Source organism: Thunnus albacares, chromosome 11 (genome assembly GCF_914725855.1).
Source record: "Thunnus albacares chromosome 11, fThuAlb1.1, whole genome shotgun sequence".
In the NCBI taxonomy this organism is placed as follows: domain Eukaryota; kingdom Metazoa; phylum Chordata; class Actinopteri; order Scombriformes; family Scombridae; genus Thunnus; species Thunnus albacares.
In genome coordinates this window covers 9,803,719-9,822,118 of record NC_058116.1, presented here as the reverse complement: position 1 = coordinate 9,822,118, position 18,400 = coordinate 9,803,719, and the positions used below count along the sequence as shown (strand labels likewise).

At 40.4% G+C, this 18,400-nt stretch overlaps 1 protein-coding gene across 3 annotated transcripts in view; it reads left to right on the top strand.

Moving 5' to 3' along the window:
• dachd (dachshund d) overlaps positions 1-15,599 on the top strand; it is a 113,664-nt gene extending 98,065 nt beyond the window's left edge. For all 3 annotated transcript variants that reach the window (XM_044365876.1, XM_044365878.1, XM_044365877.1), the window contains 5 exons: positions 5,949-6,094; positions 7,920-8,067; positions 8,784-8,927; positions 9,838-9,906; positions 13,992-15,599. In XM_044365876.1, coding sequence (XP_044221811.1) covers positions 5,949-6,094; positions 7,920-8,067; positions 8,784-8,927; positions 9,838-9,906; positions 13,992-14,029 — 545 coding nt within the window. In that variant the 3' untranslated portion in view covers positions 14,030-15,599. The remainder of the gene's footprint in view (positions 1-5,948; positions 6,095-7,919; positions 8,068-8,783; positions 8,928-9,837; positions 9,907-13,991) is intronic.
• Positions 15,600-18,400: the final 2,801 nt, after the last annotated feature.

Below are 18,400 nucleotides of genomic sequence, written 5' to 3'. Positions count from 1 at the left end.
TGCGAGTACTATCTGCCTGACAGTTTAGGCTCATAGTCAATAGGCGAATTTACAGAAATCTATTCCGGTCTGCCTGGCTGTCGTTTTCTTTTCTGACCCACAGGTTTATTTTTTTCTTCTCTTAACTGACTCTCCTGGTTTAACTAAAAACTAAGGTCATGGATTTAGCTTTGTGATTTCTAACCTTTAATCACCTCACCTCACCCCCCCCTCCGACCCCCTCCACTTCTGGTTCTGTCTCGACCACCGTAACCGTGCTCGCCGCTCTACAAAATGCCATTTTGTCTCCAGTACTGTTCGCTTTAAGAGCTCATTTGAAGGTGCGCGCTGGCAGAAACAAAAGTCCTGTATGCTTTTATGCAGTCATCACAGTCAGCCAAGCCTGTAATCCTCAGAGGTCCGATAATGACATAGCCCCTGCATTTATTACATGGAGGAGAGGAGAGAGGGAAAACGCTGACTTTGAACAAATGAACACTCTGACCTTTATGCAATAAATATGACATGGGCCGCATAAAAAGACAAGATATCTTCCTCCTGAATGGAAGTCAACATGGATTCTGCTCCCTTGCCTCTTGCTTGCTCTGTTTCCATTTCTCTCTCTCTCTCTCTCTCTTTCTCTCTGTTTTTTTCTCTCTCTCTTCTTCTTCTTTTCCAGTTAAACAAATGATGAAACCCGCTTTAATCATTTGCACTATAATATCATAATCTATGCTCCAAAAGCACAATTTGTAGTTCATAATTTTCTCTGCTGTTGGTAATGTTATACATAATATACATTGCAGAATATTACGGAGGATCATCTGTCAGTATTGTAATCTTCATGCATGATTAGATTCTTAAATTTGATTATAATTGGGTATTTTCTCACCAATGAAAGCCATAAAGACATGTTCTTCATCCATGCCAGGAAATGGCAGTTTTAACAGAGAGAATCAACCTTTCATTGTGCCTTTTGTAATCTCAGTGTGATCCCAATTGAGCATCGCAATTGTCTTCTTTTGTCACCTCAGACTGCCTCTCTGACAGTAAAGGATTTATGGTTATTTCCTCCATGCAGCCTGTCCATCTGTGGCTCTATCTTCATATGGCCTTGAGAATACGATTCAATTTATTAAGGCAAAGCAATGGACTCATTACTTTAAAAAGGTGGCAAGAGAGAGAGCGAGAGAGGGAGAGAAGTGACACACTGAATTGGTTATTAATGGAAAGGCACAGCCATAGGGCAGTTGAAATTTAATGATATCCTACAAGAAAATATGAGGGTGTCACTCTCCAAAAAGTCATGCTAAATGTCAACATTTTAAGGTCCCGGCGCTAATTTTATGCCTGTGCACAGTAATGTTTTGGAGAGCATTTAGGAAACACGGACCAGTGGCCAGCCTGATTATCCTGCTCACCTTCTCTCCTCTCTCCAAATGGGTTTGTGCAGCAAGCGATTTCATCTCTAAGTGAAGGGAACATTAGGGAGGGGAGAAGGAGAGAGCGATAGAGGAAAACACGCGGTTTGATTTTCATGCTGTGATAAGAGAGTGGGAGCCAAATGTTACCTGTTAATCTAGCCCAAACCGACCGGGGCTCTTGACTTTGTCCCCCAGCAGGGATGGGGCAAACACTCATTTTCCTCTCTCCGTGATGAAAAGGAAATTAGCTTAAATGTGATGAGGGCACATTAGTGTGTGTGCAGTGTGTGTGTGTGTAATGAGTGTGTATGTGTGTGTGTTTCTTTTTTTTTTTTTTTGTTTTTTTCTTCTTCTGCGTGCATGTATGTTTTCTCTCTCTTCACAATGCACGCAGCGCATTACGCACACATATGCACAACATATGCAAGTGATAGTCATTCTAAAGGAATCTGTCTCATATGGATCATCACACACATCCTCGCAGTACGTCCCTGCACGTTCTTTACTTACTTTTAAGAAAAGTGTGCCCTGCGATGCAATCTAACCCTCCAGTAGTTGGATTATATACTATCATCTTCAATGTTTCTGTGAATAAATTCAAGTCAGCCTTTATTAACACTTGGAAATCCTACTTTTTAAAGGTCGGAAGAGACACAAAACAATACCTGGAGTTATTTAAAATACGCTCGCAACATTCACAGAACAGCTTTAGAACTCTCATACAGTTAAGACTGAATTTGTTTTGCCTGAGAGACCCTTCAGAGTGCAGACATCATTTGCAAGATAAGCTCATGTTTTTTAAGTGCTCAAATTGCATGCAACTACTTTTTTTTTTTTTTCTCCCCCAGCTCTGCATCACTGCATTTGTACCACAAGACAGATATTTCCCTTGACAAGATTTTTCCAAATCCAGCGCTTTAAGTGCAGGTGGAATAATGCTGTGTTAGCTGCTAATGGCTGTCCGAGAGGTCATAACTACTCCATTTGAAGGAGGCTGGTTTCTCCGCAGCCCTGGCAGGTCAAATCAAATGTAATTGTGCAGCGGAAAGCGGTGCCTTGCTTTGTGTTGGCTGTGCTGACAATCTCCAGGTTTAGCATTCAGTTCTCCTGCTGGGAGGAACACAGGTTTGCAAGGACAAAGGCTTCACCTGTCAATATATCACACTGACTGGCCAGCCAAATGTACCTCTGCTCTCCCTCTCTCTCTCTCTCTCTCTCTCTCTCTCTCTGTCTCTCTCATTCCCCTCTCTCTCCTATCTCTCTTCCTCTCTGTCAGTCTTTCATTCTTTGCACACCCATTCTATTGCGGCCTCCTCTTCCTCAGACTCTGCCTCACCTATCTATCCATCCATCTTCTGTCTTCGACCATCTATCTCTCTTTCCTGCCGTCCTCCCCATCCTCTCTCTCTCTCTCCCTCTCCCTCTCTTTGTGTGTCTTTCTGTATCTTCCTCTCCTCCCTCTCACACTGCTGCCTTCGTGTGAGGACTCAGCTGAAATGTCCTGAGGGACCCAGTTTCAAACACAGGAACCAGAAACATATGGCACATTTTCAACTCCCAAGGTCAATTACAGCTATTTATCCAGAGATTGCAGCTAAATTTCCCAAGGTTTCTTCTAGATTTACCACAGATTGCAATGTGTGTCTGTCACATTTTAAATCAGGCCAGTTTCCCCTGCTTCTCTCCATTCTCTGCGACTTTCCATCAAATATTTCAAAGGCTTTCAAGTGGGTTTTAGACATGTTTTATCTCTGGTTATCATGTGCCCCATCTTTTTTTTGCCTCAGCATTGCTAGGTCCAAGTGCCGCTTGCAACACAAATCTAATAACATGTAAATTGGAGATAAGCCCAGATCCCTCCAAGTGATATTTTTTACATTCATAGTTTGTCAAGTCAATTCCTAGGCCCCTGTTTTAGCAGCACAACACATGAGGAGTGAGAAAATTAACTGGATAGGTGATTCATCATTGCTAGCACACTGTCAAGGACTCCCTCTGCAGCTATTGAGAGCAGGGTGGAGGAGGAGGACAGAGAGAGGAGGGGGGCGTTGTTTTAAATTATGGCATTTCATTCAGAATGCATTGTATTTACAGCGTCCCATTTTTATTTGTGGCTCCTATTATCCGCCGAAACAGTTGTGCATGAAATGTTATTTGTGACAGGGGTGACCTGCGAGTGTTTTTCCACACAGTATTTCATAGTCGGGGCCTTAACTGTACCTTTACCGTACGGTAAGCACAAGAGGCTGTCACAGCTGCTGTTGGCAGCCTTGCTAGTGGAGAAATATCACCTGGAAACAGAGCACTCCATTCCACCGGCCCCCATCACTCCAACGCCTGTCGCTGTAATTAAGTTGAAGTCAATGATTCTGAAGCGATGGTGAGAAATAAACATGCCAACACGTGCCAGCATTTGCAGCCAGGCACCAAGAAAGAGAGGGTGGGGGGAAGTGAGGGGGGGGGGGGGGGGGGGGGGGGGGGGGGGGGGGGGGGGTAAGTGGGGGCGATACCATTAGAAGCATATAAACCACAGATCTAGATCATGTTCCACTGGAATTTACATTTGAGTTTCATTAAGCCAGTTTTGATTATATTGATTGAATTAGTCACTTATTAGCTTCCCATTTATTTTCCCTTTTTTTTTTTTTTTTTTTTTTTTTTTTTTGAAAGTGCCGGTATTTATGAATAGCTCCTGGTGGAAATGTTATCTGACAAGAGGTGCTGTACGGTAGTTGGAGTCTGTCGAACAAAACACGCTGTTTGCTTTTCCCAGAGCATGACAGGTTGTTTCCCCTGCAACAAAGCCATCAAATATTCTGTGTGATCCAACATTGTGTTGAGGGGAGGCCTGCTGAGTGGAAAGCCGGAGTTTGTTAAAGCAATGATTTATGATTAATGCCAACTCTAAATAAGGGACAAAGTGCCTACAGTACAAATCAATTACAAAGCTACAACAGCAGACCTTTCCCCGAGGTCTACTAACGTCTCTAGTTGTTATGGTGATTTTATTGGAGGTGGGTGATGCATGCACATAATGCATGCAATACATCTATATCAACCTGAGCTGGAGCCAACTGTAATGCTTTTGATCTTTGATTAGTTATTTTATTGAGATAAAATGGGACTTTCATGTTGTGCCACTGTATAAGCAGAGTGCATTTTATATCTCCACGACGACGCCCACCTCAAAATGCAGACAGGACTGCACCAAACAAAACAAATTACCACAGGAGTGGCTTCTTAAAAGTAGGCAATTCATTATTTTTATGAAGTCAAATTATAAACAAATTTTAATCCATTAGGCAACCATCCATTCTAATTAATCAACAGGAGTGAACTCCATCTGAAAAAGGAGAAAGGTTGTTTACTCTCTCCACGGACCAGCGGTGCATATTTCACCATCTTCTCCTCTCAGAGAAAAAAAAAAAAAAAAAAAAAAAACGTTCTCCAAATTACAAACCCAAACTGTGAATCCTAACACTCGACTTTTGGCGCGTAGATGTTTCCAGGGCATTTGCAGATGCTTGAAATAATCTCCAATGTTTTTGCTCAATCTGCTCTGAGGATGGGTGAAATAAATACTTTAAACTAATTAATGTAGGACCAGCTGTTCCCAGCATTTGGCTGGCGTTGGTGAATATTGATGGGAGGGAGAGGCAGGGCTGTTCAGCTCCACTCGCTGTTTGTACAAGATTCAGCCTGCCACATAAACAGATATGAATACTGGATGAGAGCAGAGAGGTGCTGTGCACAACACAGCCAGGGTTCCACGTTACAAATAAAACTTTTCCCCCCTTTCATTAAATTAACAATTAAACAGCTGATGGTGCAGACTTCCTGTGGTGATCTTTTTAGACTGGATGTGTTTAATAAACTGTCTCCCTGCAAGATGGTTGCACTTACAAATTGCTGGCTTGATAAAAACTCATCGGACAAAAACATGTGTCAGATCTGATGGGGCAACAAACGGCAGTGTCTGACATACTGTTTTAGTTTGACCGGGCCATATCTGTGTCTATGTTTGCCTCCTGCCTCTCTCCCTCCCTCTTCTGTTCCTCTTTCCTCCTCTGAGGCCTGGTGGAGAGGCTGGACAGCAGATGGCAGGGCCCTACCCCTCTGCCGGTGATGAATGGAGGATGATGTCATCTTGGGTTTGACAGGCACCCGTGCGTGCATACACAAAGGAAGCCCGAGCCTCTGGGGTCGAACTGCGGGCCTGCTTCTGATTTTGGTGTCCACATGACATCTCTTAAATGGGGGGAAGCTGGATTTATGTCCTGGTTGATATTGTTTAACCCCACACTCAGGCCTTGAGGAGAAGCAATACAAAGGAATCTCTAAGGGCCCAGTCCACTATATTTCTGAGAGGAGAAGAGAGAGCTGGGATTGGTTGCTGGAAATCAATACAGACCCAGTCATCACTTCTGGTCAATTCGAGTCAGAGTCAATATGTGTCAGAGTCGTCAAAAACATGTTCTTAAAGTTTTACATTTGTTTTTTTGTATGAATGATTAATCCATTTTCATTGTGTTACTTGTTTTGCAGATGACAACCCAATGTGCACCCCAACAGCAAGAGACAGCTATGAGAGGTTGTCATTGGCCGGACAAGCTCTGCCTCCTGGCTTCCCCTCACCCTTTCTCTTCCCAGATGGCTTGTCGTCAATAGAGACTCTCCTCACCAACATACAGGTACAGTATTGTCCTCTGACAAGAGTTGTGGCCTTATAACAAGGCAGAGTTAGCACATTTTGACACAACTGCCTCCAACAGAAGGAGCCAGAAGTTTTTTATTTACTCTATACCTTTAAAACCATGTATTCAGGCCCTTTAAAGTCACTATGTGTCAAATTTTTGATGTGATTATTGCATCTAGAAATTATTCTGATGCCACAGGTTTGTGTTGATTGAATAATGAGAAAATCCTGGGGCAGTTTATACGCCAAAATTGAATTCTACATGTAGTTGCTTTAAAACTAAGACTGTCTTCTTCGACTTTAGCTCAAATAGCATTAAAACATCTTTAGCAGGAAGTAGTGTTACGTCCTTAGATTGCGATGAAAAGTAAGAGTGTGGAGGTCAGGGTTGATGGTTGGGCATACAGAGTATTTTACTTTGTCAATAAAGACTTGTGTATGTCTCATCTTCTTCCAAAGGTCAGCAATGGTTTTCTTTTGAAATAACGTCAGACTTCCTGTGAATATAATTACGGCCATCTTTTCAAAAGCTACATTAGGACTACAGCTGCACACATCTGTAAATCTGCTCACCTTTACAATACCCATCAACACAGACACACAGGCATCAGCTCAAACACCCTCAGTCAGAAAGATGAATGTATTTGCCGTCTGTCTGAGTGTAATGATGTGTGCACACTGCTGCCCTTCTCATTGCACTCGTACCACCGGCATCAGAGTCCTGCCTCTCTTTTGGCTCTGCGCGGTAATTAGAAAGCCACAAGTAAACCCGTTGTGAGCTCACAACACTCCGCTAAGTCATCTTTGATAATGATCGTCGCCTTGAATATTTATATACAAATCAACAAAATGAAACCAAGCAGAAAATGAAGATAAAGCAACTTAGAATAAATTGGGGTCAGAAGAATCAACAATTAGTAAGATATAGCCCAGCGCATTTGATATAATTGCATGTGGATAGGGAATAATTGTGATGAAAATGGCCGCTGCACTTTACTGCTTTCATGTGAAAACGCAGTATCTTTCAATGCGGGACTGTCAGGAGTATATTTGGAATGGCAGTAATGTAATTGATACATGATGAGATACTTGTCATTCATATTATTCATTCCTGCTGCGCTGGGTGAGGAGCTTGAAAATGTGCTACAGAGGCTGATTCTGTATATTTACACCAATCCAGTTATAAATGTCAGCTGTGTAAAAGAAAATAGAGATAGCCTGAAGATTAAAGATGCTGAACTTGCCTATACTGTATAAACCTTTTTTTTATCCAATTCTTAGTAGACTGGAGCTTTGACCAAAATCTCAGTGTTTCCTGCTGCATTCTTGGATTTTTTTCTCTCCTGGTTTGCCTCAGAAAACTCCAAAGTGTAATGTTCATGCTCAGTTGTATTTCATACCTTTGACCAAAAGGGGTCAGACATACTCAGCACTCTCACATTAGCAATCATTATTAATTATTTTAAGAACTACTAATACAAAAAAAAAAAACTGTGGTAGATCTGTGTTCGTGTTACCAGAGCTGAGCTGTGAAGTAAGCTGTTGAGCTAAAAGATAATGACATCTTCTCTGATAAAAGAACCGGCAAAGGTGGTAATTCGCCTGAAAGGAATCCTGAAGCAGCAGTCAGCTCTTGGCTGGGCAGTACAAAGAACTGCTGTGACATACTTTCAGTGTGGTTTGCTGTCACTTCATCTTGAAGCTCTTAAATAGCCCACATCACTCTCTTTCTTCCCCTGCTCCCCTCTCCCCCCCCTTTTTTTTTTTTTGTACAACTCTGTGATATGTGTGTGTGTGTGTGTGTGTTTCTGTGTGTGCAGGGCCTACTGAAAGTGGCAATTGACAACGCACGGGCTCAGGAGAAGCAGGTGCAGCTGGAGAAGACAGAGCTGAAGATGGAGCTGTTCAGAGAGAGGGAGCTCAGGGAGACTCTGGAGAAGCAGCTCGCCATGGAGCAGAAGAACAGAGGTAGCGCCTGACGACTACCTGGCACTGTTTCCTCCCTGTCAAACGCGCGCACGCGAGCGAGCGTGTGTGCGTGTGTAAATGTGTGTACTTACAAGGCGGTTCAGGCCTGCGCTCATGTAGACGTGATAGCTCCTGAATGTGCGTACACAGCTCTGCATGCATGTTTAATGTTTCTTATTGAAACACTGACATACTGTACAGTAAGCTGCTGTGTGTTTCTTTGGTTACAGTGATCTGCTTAGCGCCGGTTTCCCTGCTCTTAGACAGTTCACATAATTGGAAATACGCATTAACTTAAGAGAAATTTGCTCTCTGTCTCATGTTAAATGCATTAACTTCATATGCTAACTGTGTCGTTTATGTTTAATGAGAAAAATTCATGAAAAATATCCCAATAAACGTATCAATTTGCTTGAACTCCCTCTAGCAGTTTGGTAAGTCACAGTCAGTATTTGCTCAGATTTTCTTTTTTTAAGGAGAATCTTTAGATATTATGAAATATTAAGGTTTAATTGATTTCCTTTTTTTCTATCATAGAGCGCGAGATAAAGAGACCTTATTATCATCTTTTCCTGCTAGAATACGATAGCCACCACAACAGTAATCAGATTTCAGACCGTATAAGGCTAAATAAGGCTCTGCTAATTTGTCCCAGAGCTTATTTATTGTTAATGTGGTTTCCTCCCCCCCCCCCCCCCCCACCCCCCCCATCTTAGCAATCATCCAGAAGCGTCTGAAGAAGGAGAAGAAGGCCAAGAGGAAACTCCAAGAAGCTCTGGAGTATGAATCCAAGAGGAGAGAGCAGGCTGAGCAGACTCTCAAGCAGCCCTCGCCCACTGACAGCATGCGTTCACTCAACGGTCAGTCATTATATGAAAAGCAGACAGCGGCAAATCCTCACATCTGAGAAGCTGGATACAGAGAGAGTGATTGGCATGTTTGCTGGAAAAATGATTGTTCAGTAATCAAAACAGTTGGCAATTCATTTTCTCAGTTATTCGACCAATTGTCGATTAATATTTTCATTGATATTTTGATGTAATAATTTGATATTTTGATGTTTTGCATGGCAAAATATCATGTGCCGAATTGAGTCATGTGGTGTGCATTTATAAGACGTGTCAATCAAGTACTGTGGAGGATGAAAGTAACTACATTTCCTCAAGACCTAAACTTTAATACAGTTCATTATTTTTACGTGACAATCTGGAGATGTTACTGTAATTAGTTTGCAAAGTTAAGATTTTACACAGATGCATGTGATGCACAGTAGACAGGAATGAGCTACCTTCAAATATATGTTTATTTTAATATGTTAGTAAGTACCTAAGATCTTAATCTGCATGTGTAGTGACTGTGTTATCATCAGCTGACTGGTGGAGTCTGACACCAGCAGTGTACAGTATTAGTTCGAGTTATTAGACCAGTAACAAACTAAAAACTATTAATATTTAGTTAAAGTACAATTGTACTTATGACACTACATTTGTACCACCACTACACTTCTGTACTTTTATTGAAGCAAACGTTTGAACGCAGGATCTCACTTTTAATGGGTTATTACACCAAACTGTTATGTTTTTCCCTCCACTGATAATAATCACACAGAACACAACATCTCATCCAAAACACACCTTCACTTCCATGCATCAGAGAGATATAGCTTGAAGGCTCGGGCCTCTTGTTTTGAATGAACGATGCTGTGAAACCGGCACTGTGATAGGTGGATGTCAGGGATGTTTAACGGTGGTGATCCCTCTCCTCTTGCAGACTCTCTGACCCCTGAGATGGAGAGTGACCGCAGCAGTGGAAGAACAGATGCTGAAAGGACAATACAAGGTACAGGGGCTCAGATGAGACAATAAATCTCTCTCTCTTTCTCTGGCTCTCACTCTTGCTCTCTTTCTCTCAGTCTCCCACCCCTCCTCTCTTTCACTCTCTTGCTCTCTCTCTCTCTCTCTCACACACACACACACACACATACACACACTCTGCTTCAGTTTATGAACATTAGTGTTTCTGTGCCTGCTGTTCAGGCATACAGCTCACCATCTGGGCCACAGCACTAGGTCAAGATCATTGGTTTTCTGTAGAAATAATATTGTTTTTTCCTTGACTTTTAGTGACTCTGATGCTTTTAGGAAACACATATTTGTCTGTATTGCACAAAACTATGTGCAATACAGTTGGTAAAATAACGAAACTACTAAGTAAGGTTGCAGACTAAGAACGAAAGAAGTGTTTTGTTTACAGCTCAGGAAACACTAATGAGTCATAAAACCACAAAAAGCAGTGGAATCCCCCCTTTGATAGTAATAAAAGGGGGCAAATCAATCCATTTTATGAATAAGCCTTGTACATTTTTAATGGTTTGTTTGTTTGTTAGCCTTGGGGGTGCAGTATGTGTTTGGGGAAGGGCGCTCTAGTGATAACCTCTGTAGACTGTCTGCTATCTGTGTTTACCCAGATACAAGACACCTCGCAGAGGTTGAATATCCTCATTATTACTCGAACGTCTTCCTTTAATACGCCTCAGCTGCGTCTGCTCAGAATTGCCCTTATCAGCGGGAGAGGTCCCAATTTATCCGCGAAAAATGCTCCGTGTAATTTGCTGTGAAAAGTGGAAAATATTCATCTTTGTGTGCAAGAATAAGTTGGGTCCCTTTAACTCTTTAATGTTTGATTATTCTACTTGAACTGATATTTTGTGAAAGGGCAAAAAGAAAGAAAATGTACTAAGAGAAATGATGACTCCTCCTTAATTAAATGTCATTCAGTCACTGTGGGGATCTGAAAGAGTTTGATGTCTAAAAAAGGAAATCCATATGTCATCATTTAAATACAAAGATAACTTCCAGATACAGCATAATTATAGCCCCCTATTTCATACCAAATTAGTATATTTAGCCACTTTAATTTTACACTTATATGAAGAGCTGGCTCTTTGTAGTGTAATTGTATCAAATTAAATGTGATAAAAGCTTTATACTTATAGTGACAGCGTCCATTGTCCTGCTTATATATATTTATAGTCCCGATTCCTTTTTTTGTTTTGATTTTATATCTATCCCTGTTAGAAATGGAGTTCATCCGGCCATAGAACATATAATTTTTTGGTCTCTCAATCACTCCGATCATTGCCTCGAAGAGTTGAATGAAGGAGGAAACTGAATAACAGTCTGCACTTTGTGTTTTTGTTCAATTAGAGAAGCATTTGTCTGCCACCCATGTCTCCTCTGCTCTACTCTGCAAGCCTCGCTGTATAATTAACCTCAAATGGCAAAAAATGATGTTGATAAATTACACAAGCAAAGGGGGGAAAAACAAGCCTATCACTCGCATGAAAGCCGAGAGAAATGTGTTGGTATATTCTCAACTCCCAACCTAAGGGAGGCGAATGGAGAGAGAGGGAGAGAGAGAGAGGGAGAGAGAGAGAGGGAGAGGGAGAGAGAGAGAGAGAGAGAGAGAGAGGGGGAAAAAATAATGAGGGCATAATTTTAGAGAACTAATTATTTCTATTTGTCTTTTGTCACACTTCTCTAATTCTGCGATATTAACACAGTCTGTGTTTATTAATTGCTTTTACAGTGTTTTGAATCGGGTCCAAGAGGGAACGTGGGTCTTTTCACAGGCAGACAAGCTACTGGGACTGTACCTCGCCAGTACTGCCTGGCAACGGTGCGCATGTGAATATCTCTCCCAGTATCTTCTCTGGTTCCCTGCCGCTTCCCACTCGATGTGTTCGGCAAGTTTACACGACCCTGTGCACAGAGATAAAGTTCTTTGTTGCAAGATTAAACATCAAAACAGTTAAAGTGAAATTAAAATTAAATGAATGAATGTCACTGAAGCAAAAAAGACTGTAATTAATGGATCCCTTAATTGTCTTCATAAAATATTTGCATGGGCATAATTTGCATAATTTACATGTATTAATTAATCTTTCAAAGGAATTTTATGCTGAGAGAAGCCAAAAATTCCCTTTGTTTTATTTAGCATCTAATGAAATATTTATCCTCTTTAATGAACTTTTCATCTTGATTTGAATATAAAAATACTAAAGTTTTAACATATTTTAATGAGGCAGTCTTTCATAAAACAACGTGTCAAGACGTCACCACATTTTTCTACGCGTGTATGCAAAGCAGATGTTTCAACATTTGCGCTGATATTGCGCGCCGATTTGAAAAAAAAAAAAAAAACGGATTTGAATCGGTACCATTTGCTTAACAAGCCTCATTACCGATCCCTCGTCTTTCATGAGGATTTTTTTAATCTATCAGAGGTAAAAAAAAAAACAAAAAAAAAACGCTGCAAAGTCTTAACCACAACTGTGAATCTGAGCAGGCAGACAGGCTGCGAGGTGAGTGTGTGTGTGTGATGTCTCATCTGCTCTTGTTATTGAAAGGCGTGTATGTATGTATGTGTGTGTGTGTGTGTGTGTGTGTGTGTGTGTGTGTATCAAGTTGTGCATCCCGGCCCACACTCTTAGTTCTCTCCGCCGGCCCCCTCCTCGGCTTTATGTTCTTCGTGGCGCTGCATTCATGCTGTAATGACTTTTACACAGAACTTGGTGGTTGTTGCTTGAATAGAGGCAGCCAGAGTGCAATGCCTTTGAGACCTACGGCAGTGCTGGGTAATTAGCCTGTGTGTTTGTAACCCCCCCCCCCCCCCCCCCCCACCCCCCCCCACCCTTCCCCACAACACACACATACTGCATACACACACACACAGAAACACATACACAACATGCCTTTGTTTTCTCCTCTCTCAATGCACGACAATACATAAAACACTGGCTGGAAGGGAGAACAAGACTTAATTGATAAAATACTGATATTTTAAGAGGTGCATATTTCAAATCCAACAAAAACAAGTTTTAATTCTGAGCTGTAAAATCAGATTTTTTTAAATGATAGACAATAATCTGATGCTGAAAGCTTGTGTGTGCCGGCAGAGGTAAACATACTGTTAGACATTGTAACCAGGTGTATCCTCCACGTCTCTGTAGAATAGGAATCAAGCGTCGTCTCTGATGTCCTGCGCGGCTTGTGTCATGTCCAACAACTTGCGCTGCTAAACGTCTTTGTGTGCGTTTGTCTTTAACATTGAATTATTTAGACGCGCTGCCATAGAGAGGTGTGCTTCTTAAAGGCATTACTGTAGCGTTCTTCCAGCGGCGGAAATGTGAAGGTAATAAACGTCAAACGTGCTCCTGAGCTGTGCCTAACAGATGCTTTTACCAGCTCAGCGTCGCGGCAGCCTCTGCTCGCTCAGGCGAACACTCAGACAAGAGTGTTCGCTGAAAATGGACAAAGCTCGTTAGGTTAGAGGTGTCTGGAGATAACGTGGCAGAGGAATGTCTGCCGTTTTCAATAAACACTATTTCCATGCAGGAAATGTCACTTAGAGAGAGCTCTACATCATGAGTGCAGTATTATGTTCAAACAAGCGTATCAGTAGAGATGTCTTAAACACATGTGGCATGCAATTCTGATGCCTTTGAGTGCTTACCATAGCTGCTTTTACAGTGTGTGCCTTGTTGGTAATAAAATATGCATTTTACAGTGTGATTATATCCTGAATGATGTGATGTATAGGATCTTAAATACAAAGATTTAACTGTTTTGAAGATAATCCAATAAACGGCATAGTTCACACATGATCATTGCTTCTATTTGTTGAATCTGTATTTTTCTCTTTATTACTGTACATCATGTTTAATCATATTTGTCACAGTTTCTCACTTTATCTCGTCCTTATATCGGTTTTTAAATCCATAGTAATGCGTCTGAAATCGAAAGACTAGAGGGCAACATTTTGAAGTTACGTTTCATCAACAATCACATCCTGAACAGTGCATTTGCGTCAGCAGGATGTTAGCTGTTGGCTAATCTTTGGCTCCTGTGTGTCCTCTGTTGCAGATGGAAGACTGTTCCTGAAAACCACAGTGATGTACTGATAAGGCTGCGAGGAGCTGGAGGAAATAAAAATTTAAAAAAAGGAAAGAAAAAAAAAAAGAAAAGAAAATCCATGAAGATTCTCAAGAGCCCTTATCCAGGCTGATTTAGTAGTGGAAAGAAGTCAAGCTGCTTGTAGGAGTTCAATGGAAATGTTGCTGTGTTCACCCAAATGCTGGAGGATGTTGTGTCTGAATGTAGAGTAAGAAGTCCTTTTTTTCTCACAGAGGCCAACATTAAAAAGTTTGATAGAGCGGCTTTTGACGTAACAGTTTGGCCAACGTGAAGGATAAACATATATATTGAGCACAGTAAAAATGTACCCATGGTACACTGTTGGTAATAGCCCATAAATTCACAGCACTGAAGATTTTTATACTGTATCTCAGCCAGCGAGAAAGCTTTGAAAAAGAAATCCGACTGAAGTTTTGTTTTTGTATTTCAAATTGAATTTTGAGAAGCAAAAAAATGACACGTGGAGATGAACCTTGTGAGGAGGAGAAAAAAAAAAAAAAAGTGAATCTATCCATGTGTTCATCAAAAGAGAAGACTGATGTTTGATTTTCATGTTTTCTAAATTAGATGACAATACAATCAAGTTTCCTTTTTACCATTGTTGTACATACAAGATCTGATGATAATGATAGGAAAACTCACTATCGAACCCGAGTGGATTGATAAGGTATGTGTATATAACGTTAAGAGGTATTGTGTATGCAGTAGAGCTATTAGGCAAACAATACCACCATTTATATAAACCTACAGTTTTGTTTTGTTCTATTTCTGAGCCATCATTCTTTCCTATAGCTGCCATTTTTTGGTGAGAAAGCATGCAGGCATGTAAATGTTTGTCCTGGAATTATGATATTTAATAAATCCTATATTGTGCTGAACAAATACTAGGGTTGACTCACTCAAGCCCAAATGATTTTGAAAACATAATTATCAAACATTTCACTTTCAAATGAAGACTTTTGCTGTCAATAGTACTGTAATCTTTGTAACAGAGGTAATATTTCTTGGAATTTACTGTACATTTTTGTCATGAGACACTCAAAATCAGCACCTCTCAATGCTTTTTTAAAAAAAAATAATGCAAACTAATTATGATCACGTGTCAGCTTGAGAAACCGAAACAATCAGTCATGACACACAACTTTTCAAAACTCAACGCCATTTAATTACATTGCTCAAATCCCTGTTCAACCCTTGTACACAGACTTTTTCTTTTTTTTAATGATATCCTGATGGAGTAAAAAAAAAACAAAAAAAAAAAACTTTCATAATAAGTTATCATTTTCCTGTTACTTTCCCTGAAGACTTTTGGATTTCGGTGCTGAAACACCTGTGTATATTCTCTAGACATAAGCTGATGTCAGTCCTTTTAACTGCAAAACAGTTTAGACCTTATGTGTTACAATCAGGAGAGGAGGAGTGTCCCATGTTCACAATGTGTTTGTTCTTTTTGTTCTCAATGGAGTGTCTAGGTCTGTTGTCACTGATAACTTATATAGCTTCTCGAATCATCTCTTCATTGTACTTCAAATTCAAATAAAGTTAACATGTTGATGATAAACTATGTGAGTTAACTGTGTTTGCCCGATGCTCTCGGACACACTTCCGTGCCGTGCCTCTGTTGACGAGTGTCTTTTTTTTTTTTTTTTTGAGGAATCCGGTGCAGAGGTGTAGAAGTTGCACATGACACTGATTTAACATTCCAGATAAAGCTCGATACTGGAAAGGCCACCTACACAATAAACTTGTAGATCATCACCGCTGAGACCGCCAAACATAAAGAGTCGAGATGATCTGATACAAATGTAGGCAAGTGTTGGGGGCAGCTCTTTTTTTTTTTTTGTGATTCTGAATCATTGTTGTGTTTTTGGCGTATTCTTTTTTCGAGACCTTTACAATCAACCTTCAGTCTTTTAACTCATTTCTATGTATTACTGTATGTATGGCCTAAAAAAAAAAACATTGCAGGTATACTGTACTAAAAATAAATGAGCATATTGTTCTTCTCTTTGTATAGCGGTTACAAAAAAAATGTATTCAAATGATGAGAATATCTTTTAAGTTTCCTTTCTTTCCACTGAGTGATGATTGAGAGTGTGTGAGTGTACGTGTGCCCTTTGACTTGCACGTGTGAGTGTGTTTTTTTAAATGCATAGGCTAATCCTAGTTAAAGTATGTAAATGAGGGTGTTACCGAGCTCACTGTAAATAAATTATTTCATGTGTACTTTGAAGTGTATGACACTAATTCACTATATAGCACCATAAAATAAACAGCACTCATTTAACCAGTTGCACATCGCTGTACGCTCATGCATCATATTATTTGCTTTAACAACATACAGAGTTGCCCAAGAAGTTATATCAAATTATTCTGTTTTGTATATGTGACATTGTTGTGGCACTTCATGCAGATTTCCTTGCTTTCTTGTAATTATTATTTGCACCGACTGCTGTTGAATGACGTTATTTGTTTTGCTCTAAAGACACAACAGTTATCCACAGGGATCATTTCAGAGCAACCGGTAACAGGTACAGCTCTTAAAATGCATAAAAAAAAAATACAAAATCGACATTGAGAGACAAATTTCTCTAGTAAGCAATTCTGAGTGAAATGTGTTGACACAGCATGCTTGGCCCATTCCCATTCTGCATGCTTTTTAAAGCATGGCCGTAACACAGCCACAGAGATGAATAATTGACTGATTGCTGCATAATTCAATGCTGCATTGTAAAAATTCAAGGCCTGAAATGTTTCAAGCTTTTCTTCTTCTTCTTCTTTTTTTTTTTTTTTTTTTATTAAAAATGAGGTTAAAGTTTCAATCAACCTTGAAAGAACAATATGACACACAAAGGGCAATCAATCATGAAACCATGCTTCTGGTTGAGTTCAAACTCATACTGACTTTAGCGGCTCCTCTCAAAACTTGCGCTCACTCTGGAGTGAAAGACACGTCCACTTTATCCATTTAATGACTCAATTGCCCCCCCCCCCCTTCACTCTATTTTTTTTTCTTTTTTTTTTTGCTGCAGTGAAAGATTCACTCTGCTCACTCCCAATGAGCTTGTGAGACGTGGGCTGTTCACAGCTATTACTCAGATATTCTGTTTATTTCTCTATCTGATGCCTTTTTCTGCACTGGCATCTGAGAGACGAGGCCCTGCAGCTACATGTTTCATATCACTGCACATTTTGTAATAAATTCAATTCAGTACAAATATGACCATGAGGCATGAAGACTTTAAATACCAAATGTGCATTATAGCTGTGTTGTTGCATTTCTCTTCACTGTAGTGTGGAAAGCACAATGCTGATTGCATTATTCAAAGCCGTGTGAGCTGTGTGCCTTATTTACTTGGCTTGACTTGGAGATGTGCTCACGAAGACATCATCCAGACGGGATTATTCCACATGATCCTGCCTCTTATTTCACTGTTGGTTTGCCTAATGTCATATTGCACAATTTTGTTGTTATTTTGTGCTTGCTTGACCAGCTGAGGAAACATTTGTCCAGACACCGCTGACGGATTTTTTTTTTTTTACACTTTGAGGGTCAAAAAGTTTCTCAAGAGAGAAATGAAGTTGTATTTATACTTTCGAATAGTGTCAACTGCATTGTTAACCCTGACTGAGCTAATTCCTCGCTCATAATCATGACCAGGTGATGGCCGTTTAGTGAAAGCAGTAATATTGCATGTCTCTTGATAACTCAGCGGTGCCCTGAGTCTGTGGAGAGACATTAGGAAGGTGCAGGCTGATAGTCTGAAAGATAGGACTAATGTCACCTAATCAGATAGACCATTATGTATTAGCGAAACTACAAAACAGTTTTATCTGACAAGGGCCAGGCCACATTACCTAAATTAACATTTTGCAAGCATGAACATGGAAGCCCACAGAGGCGAGGGGAGGGCTATAGGACTGTGCGCTTAGACATTCGGCAGTAATTATTAATTTATGATTGTCTCTGGTCTTAATGAAAATGAAAGCCAGGAAAGAGAACAGGGAGGGATAATGTGGCGTGAAATTGAGTTTCATTTGTACAGGGGCCACCTTTTAACTCTGCGCTTCTTAGGCGGAAATGGAGCCGAGCACTCCTCTCTCTCTCTCTCTTTCTCTAGAGAATGTGTTTCAGTGGGTTTTTTTTTTTTTATTTTTTATTATGCTCTCTTTCCTTTCAGTCTTTCACTCAGAGCTTGTTCATATCCTCTCATCCTTTTGTGATATTTGGGTCCAACACGCCCTTTAACATCTCCATTACTCTCATAAGGCCTTTTCAAAATGACACAAGGCTCTTTGATGTCTGATAACTATGTCAACAAGTTTCTTGAATGGAAATGTCTCAGCACAGTGCTTCT